The 17,556-nt window shown below is 44.0% G+C and overlaps 1 protein-coding gene across 1 annotated transcript in view; it reads left to right on the top strand.

Moving 5' to 3' along the window:
- HERC2 (HECT and RLD domain containing E3 ubiquitin protein ligase 2) overlaps positions 1 to 17,556 on the top strand; it is a 234,930-nt gene that overhangs the window by 208,605 nt on the left and 8,769 nt on the right. Inside the window, exons 80-86 of the mRNA XM_024117104.3 lie at positions 7,222 to 7,399; positions 7,917 to 8,078; positions 10,125 to 10,216; positions 10,429 to 10,568; positions 13,925 to 14,112; positions 14,633 to 14,830; positions 17,159 to 17,242. Of these exons, the coding sequence (XP_023972872.1) occupies positions 7,222 to 7,399; positions 7,917 to 8,078; positions 10,125 to 10,216; positions 10,429 to 10,568; positions 13,925 to 14,112; positions 14,633 to 14,830; positions 17,159 to 17,242 (1,042 nt within the window). The remainder of the gene's footprint in view (positions 1 to 7,221; positions 7,400 to 7,916; positions 8,079 to 10,124; positions 10,217 to 10,428; positions 10,569 to 13,924; positions 14,113 to 14,632; positions 14,831 to 17,158; positions 17,243 to 17,556) is intronic.

Below are 17,556 nucleotides of genomic sequence, written 5' to 3'. Positions count from 1 at the left end.
AAGCATCCAGCAAGATAATAGTCACAATGTTGTTCATCCAGTCAGAAATTATCAGGCACATGTCTCTTCAGTAGTGTTGGGAAAATTGGATATTCAAATGCAAAAGAATGAAATTGGACCACTCTCTTACACCACTCACAAAAATTAACTCAAAATGGATTAAAGACTTGGCTATAAGACCTGAAAAGATAAAACTCCTAGAAGAAGACATAGGGAAAAAGCTCTTTGACATTGGTCTTGGCAATGATTTTTTGGCTATGACACCAAAAGCACAAGCAACAAAGGCAAAAATAAACAAGTGGGACTCCATCAAACTAAAAAGCTTCTTCACAGCAAAAGAAACAACACAGTGAAAAGGCAAACTGTGGAATGAGAGAAAATATTTGTAAATCATATAACTGATCAGAGGTTAAGATCCAGAATACATAAGAAAGTCACACAACTTAATAGCAAACAAAAACCAAATAACCCAATTAACAAATGGGCAAAGGACCTGAATAAGCATTTTTCCAAGAGGCATACAAATGGCCAACAGGCACATGAAAAATTGCTCAAGCTCACTAAATCATCAGGGAAATGCAAATCAAAACCACAATAAGATATCACCTCACAAGTGTTAGAATGGCTATCATCAAGAAGACAAGAGGTAACAAGTACTTGCGAGGGTGTGGAGAAAAGGGAGCCCTTGTACATTGTTGGTGGGAATGTAAATTGGTGCAGCCACTGTGCAAAACAGTGTGGAAGTTCCTCATAAAATTTAAAATTGAATTAGCATTTGATCTAATAATCTCATTTCTGGGTATATAGCCAAAGGAAATGAAACCACTATTTGAAAAAGATATCTGTACCCCCATGTTCATTGCAGCATTATTTACAATAGCCAAGATCAAGAAACAACCCCTAAGTGTTCATTGACAGACAAATGGAGAAAGAAAAATGTGGTGTGTGTGTGTGGTGTGTGTGTGTATGTGTGTGTATATGAATATTATTCAACCATGAAAAAGGAAATCCTGCCATTTGCAGCAATATGGATGAACTTTGAGGACTTTTTGCTAAGTGAAATGTGTCAGAGAAAGACAAAAAAACTGTATGACCTCACTTATATGTGGAATCTTAAAAAAGCTGAACTCATAGAAATAGAGAACAGATTGGTGGTTGCAAGGGGTTGGGGGTGGAGGAAATGGGGAGATGTTGCTAAAAGAGTACAAACTTCCAGTTATGAGATCAATAAGTTCTGGGGATTTAATGTACAGCATGGTGACTATAGTTAACAGTACTGTATTGTACATATGCAAGTTGCTAAGAGTGTACATCTTAAATGTTCTTACCACACATACAAAAGTAAACATGTGAGGTGAAGGATTTGTTAACTAACCTTATTGTAGTAACCGTTTCACAATATATACATCTATCAAATCATATTGTGCACCTAAACTTACACAATATTATATGTCAATTTTATCTCAATAAAGCTATAAAAAAATTATCAGGCACACAAAAGAGAAGGAAAATACAACCCATATAAGGAGAAGCGTCAGTTGATTGAAACTGACCCAGAAGTGACACAAATGTTAGAATTACTAGACAAGAACACTGAAACAGTTCTATCTTCAGTAAGCTAGAGGAAAAAACTTGAACATGTTAGGTAGAGACTGAAAGATATTTAAATGCCCAAATCAAAGTCCTAAAGAAATACAATGTCCAAGAAAAATACAATGTTTAAGATGAAAAATACAGTGCATGGGATTAATGGCAGATTAAACATTGCAGAAGAAAAGGTCAGTGAACTTGAATATATAATAGTAGAAACTATCCAAATGAAACAGAAAAAAAAAAGAATATATAAAAAGACCATAGTATCAGTGAGCTGTGGACAACCTCAAATGGCCCAATACATGCATAATTGGAGTCACCGAAAGTGATGAAGATGGGGATTTTGAAGAAGTAATGGCTGAAAAAATTTCAAACTTAATGAAAATTATAAACCCACACATTCAAGAAGCTCAGAGAACCCTAAGCAAGAGAAGCATGAAGGAAACTACACCAAAGCACATCATAATCAAATTGCTCAAGGCCATTGATAAGGAGCAAAATATTTTAAAGCAGCCAGGGGGAAAAACACCAGTTATGTACAGAATAAAAGGTAAAGGGTGATGGTGAATTTCTGATAAGAAATAATGTAAGCTAGAATACAGTGGGAGATACTGAAAGTAAAAATAACTGTCAGCCTAGATTTTTTTACTCAATGAAATTATTTTTTCAGGAATGAATTTGAAGTAGACTTATGCAGGCATACAAAAGCTGAAATAATTCACCACCTCCAGATCTGTACAACTAAAAATTTAAAGGAATTACTTCAAACCAGAGGAAGATTATACCAGATGGAATCAGGGATCTATACAAATGAATGAGGAAATTACTACATGAGTTAATATCATGATGCTTTCCCTTATTATATAAATCTCTTTAAGAGATAATTGAATGTTTTCAGGATATGGTAAGAATGAATTGAGATGCTTAAAACATACATAGTAGTAAAATATATGACAGCAGTAGCACAGAGGCTGGGGTTAGAGGCAGGAAATGGACATATACTGTTGTGAAGTTCTTATACTATACATGATTTAGTACATGACCCCAGACTAAACTCTAATCGTTAGAGATGCATTCTACATCTGCCAAAGCAACCCTGAAAATAAAGCAACAAAAAGTTTTATCTGATAAGCCAACAAAGGAGATAAAGTAAATCAAAAAACATACTCGAAAGAAACCAGAAAAAAGAAAAAATGGAGTAAACAGATGAGACAGATAGAAAACAAATAGTAAGGTATAGATCTAAACCAAAATATATTAATAATCACATCAAATGTTAAATGATCTAAACACCACAGTTAAAAGTCATTGTCAGAATGCATATAAAAGCAAAATCAAACAATATGCTACATAGAGCAAACTTCGTATTTAACATGTCTATATTTAAACACATAAATCAATTAAAAATAAAAGGGTAGGAAAATATGCTAACACAGATTAAAAGAAAGCTGGAATGCCTATATTAATATTATACAAACTAGATGTAACATCAGAGAATATCAATAGAGATAAAAAGGGTCATTTTATGATGATGATGTGGTCAGTTCATCAAGAGGACATAATCTAAATGTTTACACAACTAATAATAGATCTTCCAAATATATGAAATTAAACAAAATGACAGCTGCAAGAAGAAACAAATTTACAGTTGTAGATTTTAATAACCCTCTCTCAATAACTGATAGGTGGATAGAAGATTTGTCAGAAGACTTGAACAACTTTATCAACCAATTTGTTTTAATTACCACTATACAACACTACTTAACAAAAGCACATTCTTTTCAAGTACACGTGGAACAGCTGCCAATATAGACCATAATGTGGGCCAGAAAACAAATCTCATAAATCAAAAAGATTCAAATTATATAAAATATTTTCTCTGACCACAATGGAATTAATTAGAAATCAATTACTATAAAGTATGAAAAATCCTCCATATATTTGGAAAGTAAATAAAACGTAAAAATAACTGATGGGTCAAAGAAGGAATCAGTGCTAAATTAGAAAGAATTTTGATCTGAGTGAAAATGAAAACAACATATAAAAATGTGTGTGATCCAGCAGAAGCAGTACTTAGAAGGAGATTTATAGCATGAAATGCCTTTTTATAAAAGAAAAATGGTCTCTAAATAATGACCTCAGCTTCTACTTTAAGGAACTAGAATACGAAAGGCAAAGTGAGCAGAGTGAAGGAACTAAGAAAGATCAGAGCAAGAATCCATGAAATAGAAAACAGAGAAATGGAGAAAAATTAAAGAAAACAGAAGTTGGTTCTTTAAGAAAGTTAGCATCATCAATAAAACCTCCATCTAGACTAATCTATCTATCTACACACACACACACACACACACACACACACAAATTATAGCAATATCAGGAATGAGGGAGTTTTCATCACTGCAGAATGTAGTTATTGAAAGATGAAGTGTATTAAATAACTTTATGCCAACAGATTGAACTTTTTAGATGAAATGGACAAATTCCTCAAAGGACACACATTCTTTAATGCTCACTCAAGAAAAATTAGATGACTTGAATGGCCCTGTGTCTATTTAAGAAATTGAATTTCCCACAAATCAATCCTCAGGACCAGATATATGACTGGTGATTTCTACCACACATGTAAGTAACAGATAATACCAGTTCTTCACAGTCAATTTCAGAAAATTGAGGAGGGAATTCTCGCCAATTTACTTTTTTGAGGACAGCTTTATTCTTATATCAAAACCAGACTCAGGGACTTCCCTGGGGGTGCAGTGGTTGAGAATCCGCCTGCTGATGCAGGGGACATGGGTTCGTGCCCTGGTCCGGGAAGATCCCACATGCCGCGGAGCAGCTGGGCCCGTGAGCCATGGCCACTGAGCCTGTGCATCCGGAGCCTGTGCTCTGCAACGGGAGAGACCACAACAGTGAGAGGCCCACGTACCACAAAAAAAAAACAAAAAACCAGACTCATGTTATTAGGAAAATATAGACCAATATCCTTCATGAGCATAGATGTAAAAATTCTTAATATTTTAGAAAGTTGAATCCAACAGTATGTAAAAGGATAAAGCAGTAAGGCCAAATGACGTTTTTGCCAGTATTGAATAATTGTTTTAACATTAGAAAATTGATCAGTGTAAAAAAGAAAAACTGTATAGATTATCTCAGTAGATGAAAGGCGAAAAAGCATTCAGTAAACTAACATTTGTTTCTGATAAAAACTTTCAGCAATCTGGGAATGAGAGAAAACTTCCTCAGCTTGATAAAGGGCATCTCTGTTAAAGCTAGGGCTTGACTTCCCTGGTGGCTCAGTGGTTAAGAATCCACCTGCCAATGCAGGGGACACAGGTTCGAGCCCTGGTCCGGGAAGATCCCACATACTGCGGAGCAACTAATCCCATGCGCCACAGCTACTGAGCCTGCGCTCTAGAGCCCGTGCTCCACAACAAGAGAAGCCACCGCAATGAGAAGCCAACGCACAGCAACGAAGACCCAACACAGCCATAAATAAACAAATGAAAGAGAGAAAGAAAGAAAGAAAGCTAGGGCTAATGTGGTACCTGATGGTGACAGGCTGAGCGCTTTCCCTATCTCCAGGAACAAGACAAGGACATCTGCTGCTGTCTGTCACCAGTTGTATTCAGTGTTTAGCAGGTTTAGCAAGTGCAGCACAACAACGCAAAGAGGTAAAAGGCATTCAGATTGGAAGGAGAATTAAAGCTGTCCATTTACACATAATATGATTATTTATGTAGAAAATCTGATGGTATCTACAAGAAAGCAACTAGAATTAATGAGTGTGATTAGCAGGGTTGCAGGATAGAAGATCAGTAAATAAAAGTCAATTGCAGGCAAATAAAGGAAACATTTCTGCATTTAAAAAAGTCAACTGTGTGTCTTTATACATATACATATGCAATCAGAAATTGAAAGTTTAAAATACCATTTATGGTACCCTCCCCCTAAAATTGAAATAGTAAGGAATAAATTTGACCCAAAGATATGGATAACTTACAGACAAAAAACTATAAAATATTGCTGAGAGAAATTTTAGAAGACCTAAAATAATGCAGGAGTATGCTGTGTTCATGGACTGGAAGACTCAATATTGTTGATTTGTTGGTTTTCCTCGAATTAACCTATTGATTCAACCCCTTCCCAATCAAAATTTCTGTAGAAATTGACAAGCTGATTATAAAATTCATGTGGAAATGAAGAGTACCTACAATAGTCAAGACAGCTTTGAAAATGAGGAGCAGAGTTGGCGGACTGACACTATTTAACTTCAAGTCTCATTTTAAAGATACAGGAATCAAGACAGTGTGGTATTATTGTAACGAGTGAGAAATATATCAGTGGAGCAGAATAGGATAGGAAGTCCAAACACGTACCCACAAATACTGATACAGTAGAGTGTGGAAAAATGAAACTTGATTCCTCTCTCACAGTTTGCAGTGCATAATACAAAAGTGCAAAGACAATTTATTGGAGAAAAGATAGTCTTTTCAACAAATGGTTTTGAACAATTGGACAACCGTATGGTAAACAGTGAACTTAAATTCTTACATTGTGCCATTAATATCCAAAATTAAACCAAATACTTCATCTACTTCTACCTGGGCCAAGTAGCCATTCTTCTGTTCAGATCTGGTTTAAAGCATGGACTGTGCCACAAACCCAGTGATCCATCCAAAAACAAGGACTGCAGCCTAAATTCCAAATACCACAGACTGAAATCTTCAGCCTTGCCTGAGGGAACACTTCGATCTTTGAACTTGAATTCTTATCTTGCATCATATCCAAAATTAACTCATAAATCTAAAACCTACAACTAAAAACTTCTAGAAGAAAACATGAGAGAAAACTTTTGTGACCTTAGGTCAGATGAAGATTTTTAGATAGAACTCCAGAAGCACAGTCCAGTAAAGAAAAATAGGATAAATTGGACTTTATAAAAATTGGTGAACTTCTCTTTGAAAGCCACTGTTAAGAGTTGGAAAGCACATGCCACCGACTGGGAAAGCATATTTGCCACATCATATACCTGACTCAGGTCTTATATCCAAAATCATTATAAATAGCTTTCAAAACTCCGTAATAAGAAAAAGAAGTTTGTTGTCAGGCTTGCCATGTTATATATAGACTAGTTGACTCCTTAAATGAAATGTTTATAGCAAGGGTGGACAGGCTATTTCTGCAAAAGGCCAGATAGTAATAAATATTTTAGGCCAGCCACATCCAGTTTTTGTTGTATATCCTTCTTTCGTGGTTTTTGTTTGTTTGTTTTACAACCCTTAACAAATGCAAAGCCCATTCTCAGCTCACTGGCCTTTCAAAAACAGGTCATAGGCCAGACATGGCCCATCAGTAAGTGCTGGTCTTCCAGCCCCTGATTTAGACTGTCCATCTCCTCTCTGGCATTTGGGCAGCTTGTATAAAAGGAGGTAGGTAGGGAATTACGTGATTTTGAGTTCAGGCCTGAATGATTCTGCCAGATTGATTTAATGATTGACTTGACCGATGTATGTAGGTTGAGAGGTGTACATTGAATAAATGAGCAGCAAACCAAAAGCCTGTATTTAATAATCTAAACATATTTAAGAATGAAACTATTTCAGTTATATTTGGTGACCTCTTTTGCAGTCCGTGTGACCGTCCTCGTGTCATTGAGTCTCTGAGAGGAGTAGAGGTGGTTGATGTTGCTGCTGGCGGAGCCCACAGCGCCTGTGTCACTGCAGCCGGGGACCTCTACACGTGGGGCAAAGGCCGCTATGGCCGCCTGGGGCACAGTGACAGTGAGGACCAGCTGAAGCCAAAGCTGGTGAGGAGGAGCCGTGCTCGGGGGGCCTGGAGGGGCGGCTTGCCGTTGTCGTTAAGCTTTTTAAGAATCCACGGTATTTCCTATTCCAGATTCTTTTCAGTTTCAGAGTTAACAGTGTTTTTTTCGGTGGGAGTAAAAACCACCTTGGTATATATTCCATGGGTCGTTTAAACAGGAGAGTGTTTGAAAGGCCCTTTTATCTACACTAGTAAATATTACTTGGCGCCTAGCTAGAGGCTTTTGTCTTCTAGGAGGCCCGCTGTGATTTAGCTGAGGCTGCAGGGTGAGCGGCAGGGCCGAGCCCTGGACACCGGGACCTGCCTCCTACAGCTGAGATGTAGTTCAAATGTGCGAGGGTGTCTTCTGTCTCGGCCTGCAGGGCCATTAAGATTCCCTGTTCTTTGTAAAGAATTAAGACAGGCACCCCCCACCCCCCCAAATCCCAGCACGTTAGCCCCTCCGGGGAGAGCCTCCTTTCTGTTGCGGTCGGATGTCCTCAGTGCCCCTCTCTCTGCAGGTGGAGGTGCTGCAGGGCCACCGTGTGGTCGACGTTGCCTGTGGCAGTGGGGACGCCCAGACCCTCTGCCTCACGGAGGACGACACCGTCTGGTCCTGGGGGGACGGGGACTACGGCAAGCTGGGCAGAGGGGGCAGCGACGGCTGCAAGGCGCCCGTGAAGGTACCCTGCCTGCCGCCGCCTGCGTCTCAGGAGTAGCCTAACTTCATCTTTAGCTTCTTTGCAAAACACATGATGGGTCACTGGGTGAAAAGGGAGTGAAAGACCCAGAGGTATGAAGATAGTTTAAGTGCTCTTTCGTGCTCTCTTGGGAATGTCTGGTCAGCGGGGCATCACGCAGCCCATGGTTTTATTTAGCGTGCGGACCTGTTTGAGGAGAAGGACAACTTGTTCACACTGTTCAGTTCACAGAGGTCTGTAGCTATGCACTGCACTCGTATTTGCTGAAAGGCTGCATCTGGCTTAGCCAGAGGCTGCTAGATGGACATCTGTGAGAAGCCAAGACAAGAGGCTCCGCCTGAGCCGAGTGGCTCTGGGCAGTTTATCGACATTTGTGATCACGACTGTGTTTTGCCTCTGTGAATAGGGAGTTGGCAGAGGTTAAGTTCATCGGTGTGTTTAGGTCACATGCTGACTACCTAGCGGCCTGCAGGACGACAACACAGCAGGGCTGTTCAACTGAGGTGATTTGCTGTGGACTTGGGAGTGTAGGTGCTGTGAAAGAAAGCCAGAAGTTGTCTCTGCTTGGCGTCCTCTCTTGTTGGGGTTCTGAGACCACACGTGCAGAGTAGAGGCCCACATGGTGCATGGGCGGCCTGGGGAGCGGGTGGGGAGCCTGTGGAGGCCGTCAGAATAGGAGCCTGAGCTGGGGCTGCCGAGCTGTCCTTCTCAGAGCCGTGCTGCTCAGTACAGTAGCCGCTGGCCACGCATAACTACCTAAGTTTTAGCTTAAATCAGTTAAGAGTGAGTAACATTACAATTCACTCCCTCGCTTGTGCTGCCCACGTTTCACGTGCTCAGGAGCTGCATGTGCTTCCGTGCTGGGCGGTGTGGGCGCAGCAAGCGTCCATGACCACGTGGAGTGGTGTTGGCGGGTGCGGCTAGAGCCAGGGCCTGGTGAAGAAGGCGTCACCTGAGGCACCTGCACCTCTGCGCCATGAGGCTGGCTGCAAGGAGACACCCCTCTTCTTCAGGGCCTCCTTGGCAGGTGCTGCTGGAAAACCTGGGACTCGAGGCTGCCTCCTTGTCCTTATCACCACTTGCTCTTTTCCCTCACAGGTATACATTATTTTAGCCACATTACAGGTCACGTATGGTTTCCACATTTATGAAAAAATTGTTGTGGGCCTTCGTAGGTCAAGAAGGCATTAGACCAAGGCTTTGCACCTTGCAGGATTGAGTTGTCGTGCGTTGGGGGGTGTTGGGGGGGGGAGGCCACTACTGCTATCATTGTGATGGGGGTAGGGTGAGGAGAAAACTAAGACAATTAGGGGGTAATTAATTTACATTTAAGTTTGAGAACTTGAGTCTGGAAACAGTCACAGGTAATAAGGAGCATAGTTTGCTAGGTGAGGAAAGATGTCAGCTAGGTAAATGAACCCCAGCAAGACCTCTGGGTGCTGGCTGTGAAGGGTCTGGACCCTTGAGCACGCAGGGCTGGAAGTGGGTTCCAATACTGACCTGATCAACGTCGTGTTTAACTGGAATAACCTGGGCAGATGGAGTGCTAGTGTCTGAAGTCAGAACCCTGGTTGTCTTGGCCATCCGTCCCCCGTTACCTGCTTCTTCTTCCCTGTGGGCCTGTGCATCTGAGAGGGCTGGAGGGCAGATGTGAAGTGCAGGGCTTGCTGGAGAATGGGGCCACCACGTCACAAAGAGAAATGGAGTTGGGAGAGTGAATGCTGGGGAAAGCGATCATAGACCTTCAACAGTGATGTGTTCATTTCCAGAGATATGCGGCGGGTCTCATGGGTGGTGCCACGGGCCCCTGGCCACCTGTGGCCTGTGTGCCCTCAGAGCCAGGTGTCCCAGCTCCTTCTGAGAAGAACACTTGGTTATGTGGAGTAGGATTTTAAGTTGTAATAAATGTCTGACATGGGAGTAAGGGTTTTCAGAGTTCTTTATTCGATTCAGTTCAGCCTCTAAATGGGTGCAGCCATCAGCAACAACCTTGATTGAATCAGTCTAATTGAACCTTTTCCCTTCTAGATCGATTCTCTGACAGGCCTTGGAGTGGTTAAAGTGGAGTGTGGGTCCCAGTTTTCTGTCGCCCTGACCAAATCCGGTGCTGTCTATACTTGGTATGCAAGATTCTATTTATTTAAGTCCGCCAGATCCAGACTGATAATTAGAAGTCGCTTTAACTGCCTTCTTATAGATAGAAATGTGATTTCTGTGGCAGGCTGTGGTTTGTGTCTTGCAGTGTCAGTGTGGGGTCTGCTCCAGGAGGGTGGCCCAGGGTGGTAAGCAAGGTGGCTTTGCACTCACAAGTTCCACGTTTCTTTGTGTGCAGGGGCAAAGGTGATTATCACAGGCTGGGCCATGGATCTGACGACCACGTTAGAAGACCTCGGCAGGTCCAAGGGCTGCAGGGGAAGAAAGTCATTGCCATTGCCACCGGCTCCCTGCACTGTGTGTGCTGCACTGAGGACGGTAGGTGGAAGGCCCGACCTTGTGACCTGGAGGCGTTTGATCTGAGAGGCCGGCTCAGGGCTGATATGTGCAGCTCTAAGGTGGAGGGGGTATGGGGAGAGTCATACTATATTCTGAAAATATGCCTGTGGTTTTGGCCCTCATCGTCTTCAGCCCCTGGTGTTAACACCGGTGAACATGTTGTGTTTCGTGGCTAACAGAGCAGGCCTGATACGGCTGTTTTTAGAAACACTCGCTTGCAAGGTCGACCTTCAGCTGGCTTCTGGGAGCCTGGATTTCAGGAGGGCTCCCACCAGCCCTAATTGAAGGAGGCTTTGTTAGAATGTTTGCAAAGAGTGTGGTCTCTGCTGAAACCTGCTTCCTTCTGGGGGTCTGGAACTTGGGTACGTACCAGGCAGAGGTGCCTGCACGACCTGCCCCAGTCAGAACCCTGTCACTGAGTCTCTTATGTCCCTGCTGGACAGCACGTCACAAGTGGCCACAACTTGTTACTGAAGGAACTAAGTGCGTCTGTGTGACTCCACTGGGAGGGGACCCTTGGAAGCTTGCTCCTGGTTTTCTCTGGACTTCACCCATGTGCCTTTTCCCTTTGCTGATTTTGCTTTGTGTCCTTTCACTGTAATGAATTATAGCTCTGAGTATGATATATGCTGAGTCCTGGAGTTCTCCTAGTGAATCATCAAAACTGAGGGTGGTCTTGGGAACCCCAAGACAATGGCAAAAGGGAATTACAGATGGAATTAAGATTGCCAAATCAGCTGACTTTACAGTATGGAAATATTCTGAATTACTAGGTAAGCCTAGTAAAATCTCACACACCCTTCAGTGGAGAAAAGGAGGCAGAAGATCAGTGAGAGAGATGTGATGGAAGAAGGGGAAGGAGAGATTTTCCAATTACAGGAGGGTCTCAGCTTGCCATCACTGGCATGGAAGGTGGAGTGAAGGGGCCAGGGGGTATGGTGGCTGCTGGAAAACTGCCATTCCCCACATTTTGCTCCCTTTAAAAGGCTTCGGTGAATTATATGAACATGTGCCCTTTAATTAGTTTCGATGAATGAATTTCATACATGAATATGCAACTTCTGTGGCTTGTGGTGGGACTGATGTAGTTCTTGATGAAGAAATTACAACACACTTTTATTGCCTTTATTATAATATAAAAATTTTTGAAACATATATATAACACACTTAGAGAACAGTTGGAAGTATAGTACAAAGAACTTTTTCTTTTTCCATGTGAGAGATAGGTGATGCCATGGTGCCCCATTACCCTGAACGAGTGTGTATTTCCTACAGTGACGGGCCCTGTGCTACATAAGCACAACATGGCCTTCAGTGAGAAAATACACACAGTCGTCACTCCACCTGACCTCCCTCTCTCTCCCCTCACAACACGGGCTCCATCAGCTGTGCTGCTCTTACCTCTGTTCTGAGGCAACCCTCAGTCACCCCTCAGGGTCATCCTTGTCAGTCTTCTTCAGTCTTCTTGGACTTTTTGGACCTTGACACTTTTCACACTGGTTACAGGCTGGTTATTTTGTAGAACATTTCTCAATTTGAGTTTGATGTTTCCTCAGTAGATTCAGGTTGCACATCTTTGATCTTAATTTATCCTGCATTCCTAATTGATTCTCAGTTCATCAGGTGACATGCATGTTCTCTTTGTCCCATCACTAATGGTGTTAATATCAGTCACTTGATAAAGGTGGTGTAGCCAGCCTGTTCCACTGTGAACATCCTTTATAACTAATAAGTATTTGGGAGGGTGTTTGAAACTATATACATATTCCTTTTTCACTGAACATTTTATTTATTCTCATCAGATATTTAAATTTTTGTTGGTTTGTTTTCATCTTGTCGGACTCATGGTTTCCTAATTTATTTAATGAGTTACATATAAGCTGTTGCTTTTACTTACCTTGATGCTCAAATTGTGCTCTGTTTGGCTGGCTTCATCTCCTGAAGTTCCCACCCCGTCATTCATTGAGTACTTCCTTGCTTTCTGGCACAAAAAGACCTTTTATCCTTGTCTTGACTCTCCATGTCTCAAGCTTAGAATCATCTGTTTCCCCAAGGAGCCCCGGTGCCTTTAGAGGAAAATGGTGTTTGAAAGACAAGGTCAGGTCTGTAGGTGTGCTCGTCGCTAATGGGGTGTCACTGCTCCCAGGCCTCCTTAGTGGACACAGCTAGGGAATCTATGTGTAAATAATACACAGAGTTACGTCTGTGTTTATTTCTGTGTGTATATATGTACATTGAATACCACTTGTTCACACCAGTACCCCAAGGTACTGGACCACAGGTTCATTCTAGTTTTCTCTCTTTCCATACTTGTTACTCCTTTCTCTTTTGGTAAGAAACCTGGATCCCCTTACTAAGTAAGTGATTCACTTACTCTTCCTGCAGTGGCTGGTGTCCCATCGTTGCCTTTGCCTTCTCCCCTGCGTGGATCCTCACCTCACTTGGGCTGTGACTGCCCACTCTGGACCGTGTCCCCACAGGGGTGTACTGCTCCCTGCTTTGGCTGACTTCCCACACCCGGCTACCCTCTGCGTGGAAGTCCCTGTCTCTCGTGCACTCTGATTCCCTGCACCCGACTGCGCCTCTGCAGAGAGGCTCTCTTCCCCTTGCTTGCACTCTGACACCTACCCAGTGGCTTTAGGACTGAGTTCTCCAGAGCAGGAAGGGGCAGGACACAAGCACACTGCCCTCGATCATGCGGGCCTTGCACTTTGCACAGTGGTGCTTATGGCTTCATGGCACCCTGGGGAGTCTTTGTGGATTTGCAAGGCTTGTGATGTTTCTAGAGAACTAAACTCATTTCTATTCTATTCACCACCTTACCCATACAGTGGTGTTTCGTGGTTGGGATCTAGTATGGTATACTGAAAAATATGATTCTCATCAGTGAGATATGAATGAGAGATTCATATCTCATGTTTAGGATATGAATAACCATTGGAAGAACAACATGTTCCTTTAAAACATGGATTTTGTTTAGTTGAAAACTGACATTCTCTTCCTTTGACATACAAAATCAATTTGGATTGTGTATTTACCATCTGTTTTGATGTTACTTGTTCTGATTAAGAACTGCTCCAGTTACATGCTTAGTCCTGTGAACAGGCACGGTTGGAAAAGCCGTGTTAGCCAGCAGGGGAAGGGTCCAGGGAAGCCTGCTGCCTCTTTGAGTATTGTGATTAGAGACATCTAGATCACCATAAGGTTAACGTTGCACAGATGACCGCCGACACCCAGCTGGAGGGCAGCGAGGACTGTATGTGTGAGAAGATGGTGGTGTTTGTGCGTTCATTGGTCCTAGCATACAAGTCCTTGTTCTAAATCTACTGCATTAGGTGAAGTTTATACGTGGGGCGACAATGATGAGGGACAGCTGGGAGATGGAACAACAAATGCCATCCAGAGGCCTCGGCTGGTAGCTGCCCTTCAGGGCAAGAAGGTCAACCGTGTGGCCTGTGGCTCAGCACACACTCTCGCCTGGTCAACGAGCAAGCCTGCCAGCGCCGGGAAGCTCCCTGCACAGGTCAGTGGCGGTTGGGCGAGTGGGCCAGCAGGCATGCAGGTTGACGGCCTGTGTATTGAGTTATGCGTGTGCAAGCGTGTGCACGCTTCGTTTTCCCCTTATACATTTACAGAGGTGCTCTACTGAAAATAATTTATAATTATTGGTAATGGTAAGAACAGTATTTTTAAGAACGTTAATTATTCACACCAGTCAACATTCTGTGTGTATCAGTTTGTCACCTTTATTCATAATTTTATAAACTATACTAAATCATTCTGGTCGTTCAGGCTGCATGTTTTCTGTAGTAAATATATTTCTACACGCTAATTTTTTTAGCATTCTCCTTGGTTTACGTTTCTTGGCTCAGGCAAAATGGCCAGAATATTATTTTCGAAACAGCAAGATTTTTTAAACCAAACTCAGAAGTCACAGTGCTTCTCTGTTTTCAGAAACAGTATTTTCAGAATCCATCTACTATACTACGGCTTATCTGTGCGTTTGGCACCTAAGTTGACTTAACGCAGTTTCCATGTTTCAGGTCCCCATGGAGTACAATCATTTGCAGGAAATCCCAATCATAGCACTGCGGAACCGGCTGCTGCTGTTGCATCACATCTCAGAGCTCTTTTGCCCCTGCATCCCCATGTTTGACCTGGAGGGCTCTCTCGATGAAACTGGACTCGGGCCTTCTGTGGGCTTTGGCACTCTGCGAGGAGTTCTGATATCCCAGGGAAAGGTACTGCTCTGGTAGCGATTTTTACTGTAGGTGATATTGATACCTTCAGTAAATTTTATCCAACAAAGATTCCTAAATTAGGAATATATTGAATACAGCTTATTCAGCAGTTGTTCACTGAGCACCTACTATGTGCCAGGCTCCGTCCTGGGTACTTAGAATGCATCAAAACAGACAAAAATCTCTTCTCTTTTGGAGCTTACGTTAAAAGTGAATGGTGTGGTGCTGCCTTTTCCCCCTCTAATCTCTGTTTCCCACCTCCCCAGAAGGGGGTTGGCAGAACTAAGCTTCCATTCTTGCAGTGCTCTCTGCTGTCCTGGCCTTGAGGCTTTATGGCAAATCCCTACTGACAGCAGGAAGGAAAAATAATGGGATAGTTTCTTCCCCAGGGATGTCCAGCAGAGGGACCCAGACGTTGCAGGTCGCTTAGATAGAAGTTCGGTGCCAGGATATGTAGAAATTCCTTGCTGAAGGGTAGTTTAACAGCCTCTGAAAAGAATCATGCGTGAAGGCTTCTGAAAGTCACAAGAGAAATTTTGACCCATTGACATTTGTAATAATTTGAGCTTTCTAGAATGGAATGCCTGAAGTCATCAGGTTTCTGGCAAGCAGCTTGGCAGGATGTCCTGGAAGAGGCACACTTGTTGTATGGTAGGGGGAATATTTGTATAGGGAAAAAAGCATAGAGGTCAAATTGAGGAATCCTAGTCCTGAAGAGTCTGATTCTGTGACATATATTGTTATCCAAGGTTATGGTCTATTCTTAATGATAATAAAATTTAGATGTTTTGGAGTACTGTCCAGACAGATTTTTTTTCAGGATTAGCTTTATTTCCTAAAATACCTAGCCGAAGGAGACTGGTGCACACGTTTTATTTTTATGTGTGGCTTAGAGACATGTAGACAGTGATGAGGATTGTGGTAATGGTAAGAGCTCTCTGATGACCCGGAGCAGGAAAAAATTGTGGGTAGGTAAAATCAATATGAGACTTTACTTCAACCATTTTTCAATAATAAAAATGGCAAATTTGATTACTTTCACCATTTTTTTAATCCCTCAAAGCGGAGGTGATAATAAGCAGTAAAAGGGGAAAAGCCTCTCCTTGTAGGGAGGAAACAAAGCGAGAGGTAGCACGGGTCTCACGCCGAGTGTGTGAGTGTTCTGCAGGCTGGGAGCGCAGGGCGGGGACGCCGAGGGAGGCTGAAAGGCACCCTCAGCCGCGGGGGTATCGGCCTCTATTCTGGTCCTCGTTGGACAGGACCGCCTCTGCTGGGAGTGGGTTTCGTTGGTGACTGTGGAGAGCTGTCACCAGGGCCCAGAAGAGAGCGAGCCACAGGAGGGCGGGCTCGGTGGGGTGCCCCGTGGGGAAGGGAGCGTGTGTCTGGAGCAGCGGGGAGGGCGGTGGTCCTCGGGGTGGAGGGCGTGCGTGCAGGAATGCGTGGGAGCGGCCTGCCTCTGCGGTCGCCTCTGCGGTGCAGGGTGTGTGTCTGCGGGCCCCCGTGGGATGGCAGCACCTCTGCCCTTGCCGTCTTCACAGGTTGGAGCTCTCAGGCTCTGACCTAAGAGGGGGGTGCAGACCTTGCTGTCGGCACCTCGTGGCCCGCCCTCCGCTCCTCCCCCAGCCACCCTGTTCCAGAAGAGAGCTCGGTCGCCCTCTTGGCAGGGACCTGGGGCTGCCACTGGTCCTGCCTCCTTCGGTGTCTGGACTCTCCACCCGTCCTCACGCACGCGCGCACGACCACATGTTCCCCGCGCCCAGGCCCACACGGGCACGCGTCTCCCTGGGTGAAGTCGGGGCCCGCTCCCTTTGCGTGGCACCTTCACCCTGGGTTTTCCAGGTTTCTTTCAGCGCACGGTGCCGATGAGTTCCCTCCCTCCCTGGCTTCCCATCCCCACCCAACCCTGGCCCGCTCCCCGGCCCTGCTGCGGCTTTGTGGCTGGTGTCTCTGTTGGGACAGCAATACTTTATGGTTAGTGCCTCAGTCCTGCCACTCGTGGACTTGCAGTTTGGCTGGGAAACCGCAGTTTTCTGTTTAACCCTCGGAGCCTGGCCTGAGACCTGGGTTGGAGCAGGTGGTCCCCAGGCTCTGGCCCTCGCTCGTCTCTGTGCAGTGCGTGCCGGGTGCCTCATGCCTCCAGCTGGCAGGCAGGGGGTGCTGCTGAGCACTGGCCCTGCCGGCTGCCTGAGCCTCTGCGTGGGCTTGCGTGTTGATGCCAGGCTACCGCCCTGGGCCACCTCATGACCCGACAAAGGGAGTTTTGTGATGTGAAATATCTGTGGGTAATACTTCTATATCACATTCTAAATTTTGTCTGTCGTGTTTTAGGAGGCAGCTTTCCGAAAAGTAGTACAAGCAACTATGGTGCGAGATCGCCAGCACGGTCCCGTGGTGGAGTTGAACCGGATCCAGGTAACAAGTGGAGATGGCTTTCTCTTCTTAGGTATGATGGCTTTGTGGTTGTGAGTCATGTCCCCTCAGCCGGGGGCAAGTACTCGTAGAAAACCTTCTCTCATGCCCTTGCTTTAGAGAGCAAGGTGCCACATGTGTGAGATGTCCAGTGCTGAGACTGCCAGGTGGGAACGTTAGTGGTTTTCTTTATGACAGAAAGAAGAAAGGCTTATTTCAGATAACCCAGAAGCACAAATCCAGATAAGCAAAAGGGGAAAAGTAAAAATAACCCATATTTCCACCACATAGTGATAACTGCTGCTAACGTTTGGAGG

Source organism: Physeter macrocephalus, chromosome 2 (genome assembly GCF_002837175.3).
Source record: "Physeter macrocephalus isolate SW-GA chromosome 2, ASM283717v5, whole genome shotgun sequence".
NCBI lineage: Eukaryota > Metazoa > Chordata > Mammalia > Artiodactyla > Physeteridae > Physeter > Physeter macrocephalus.
This window is presented reverse-complemented; position numbering and strand designations above follow the sequence as displayed.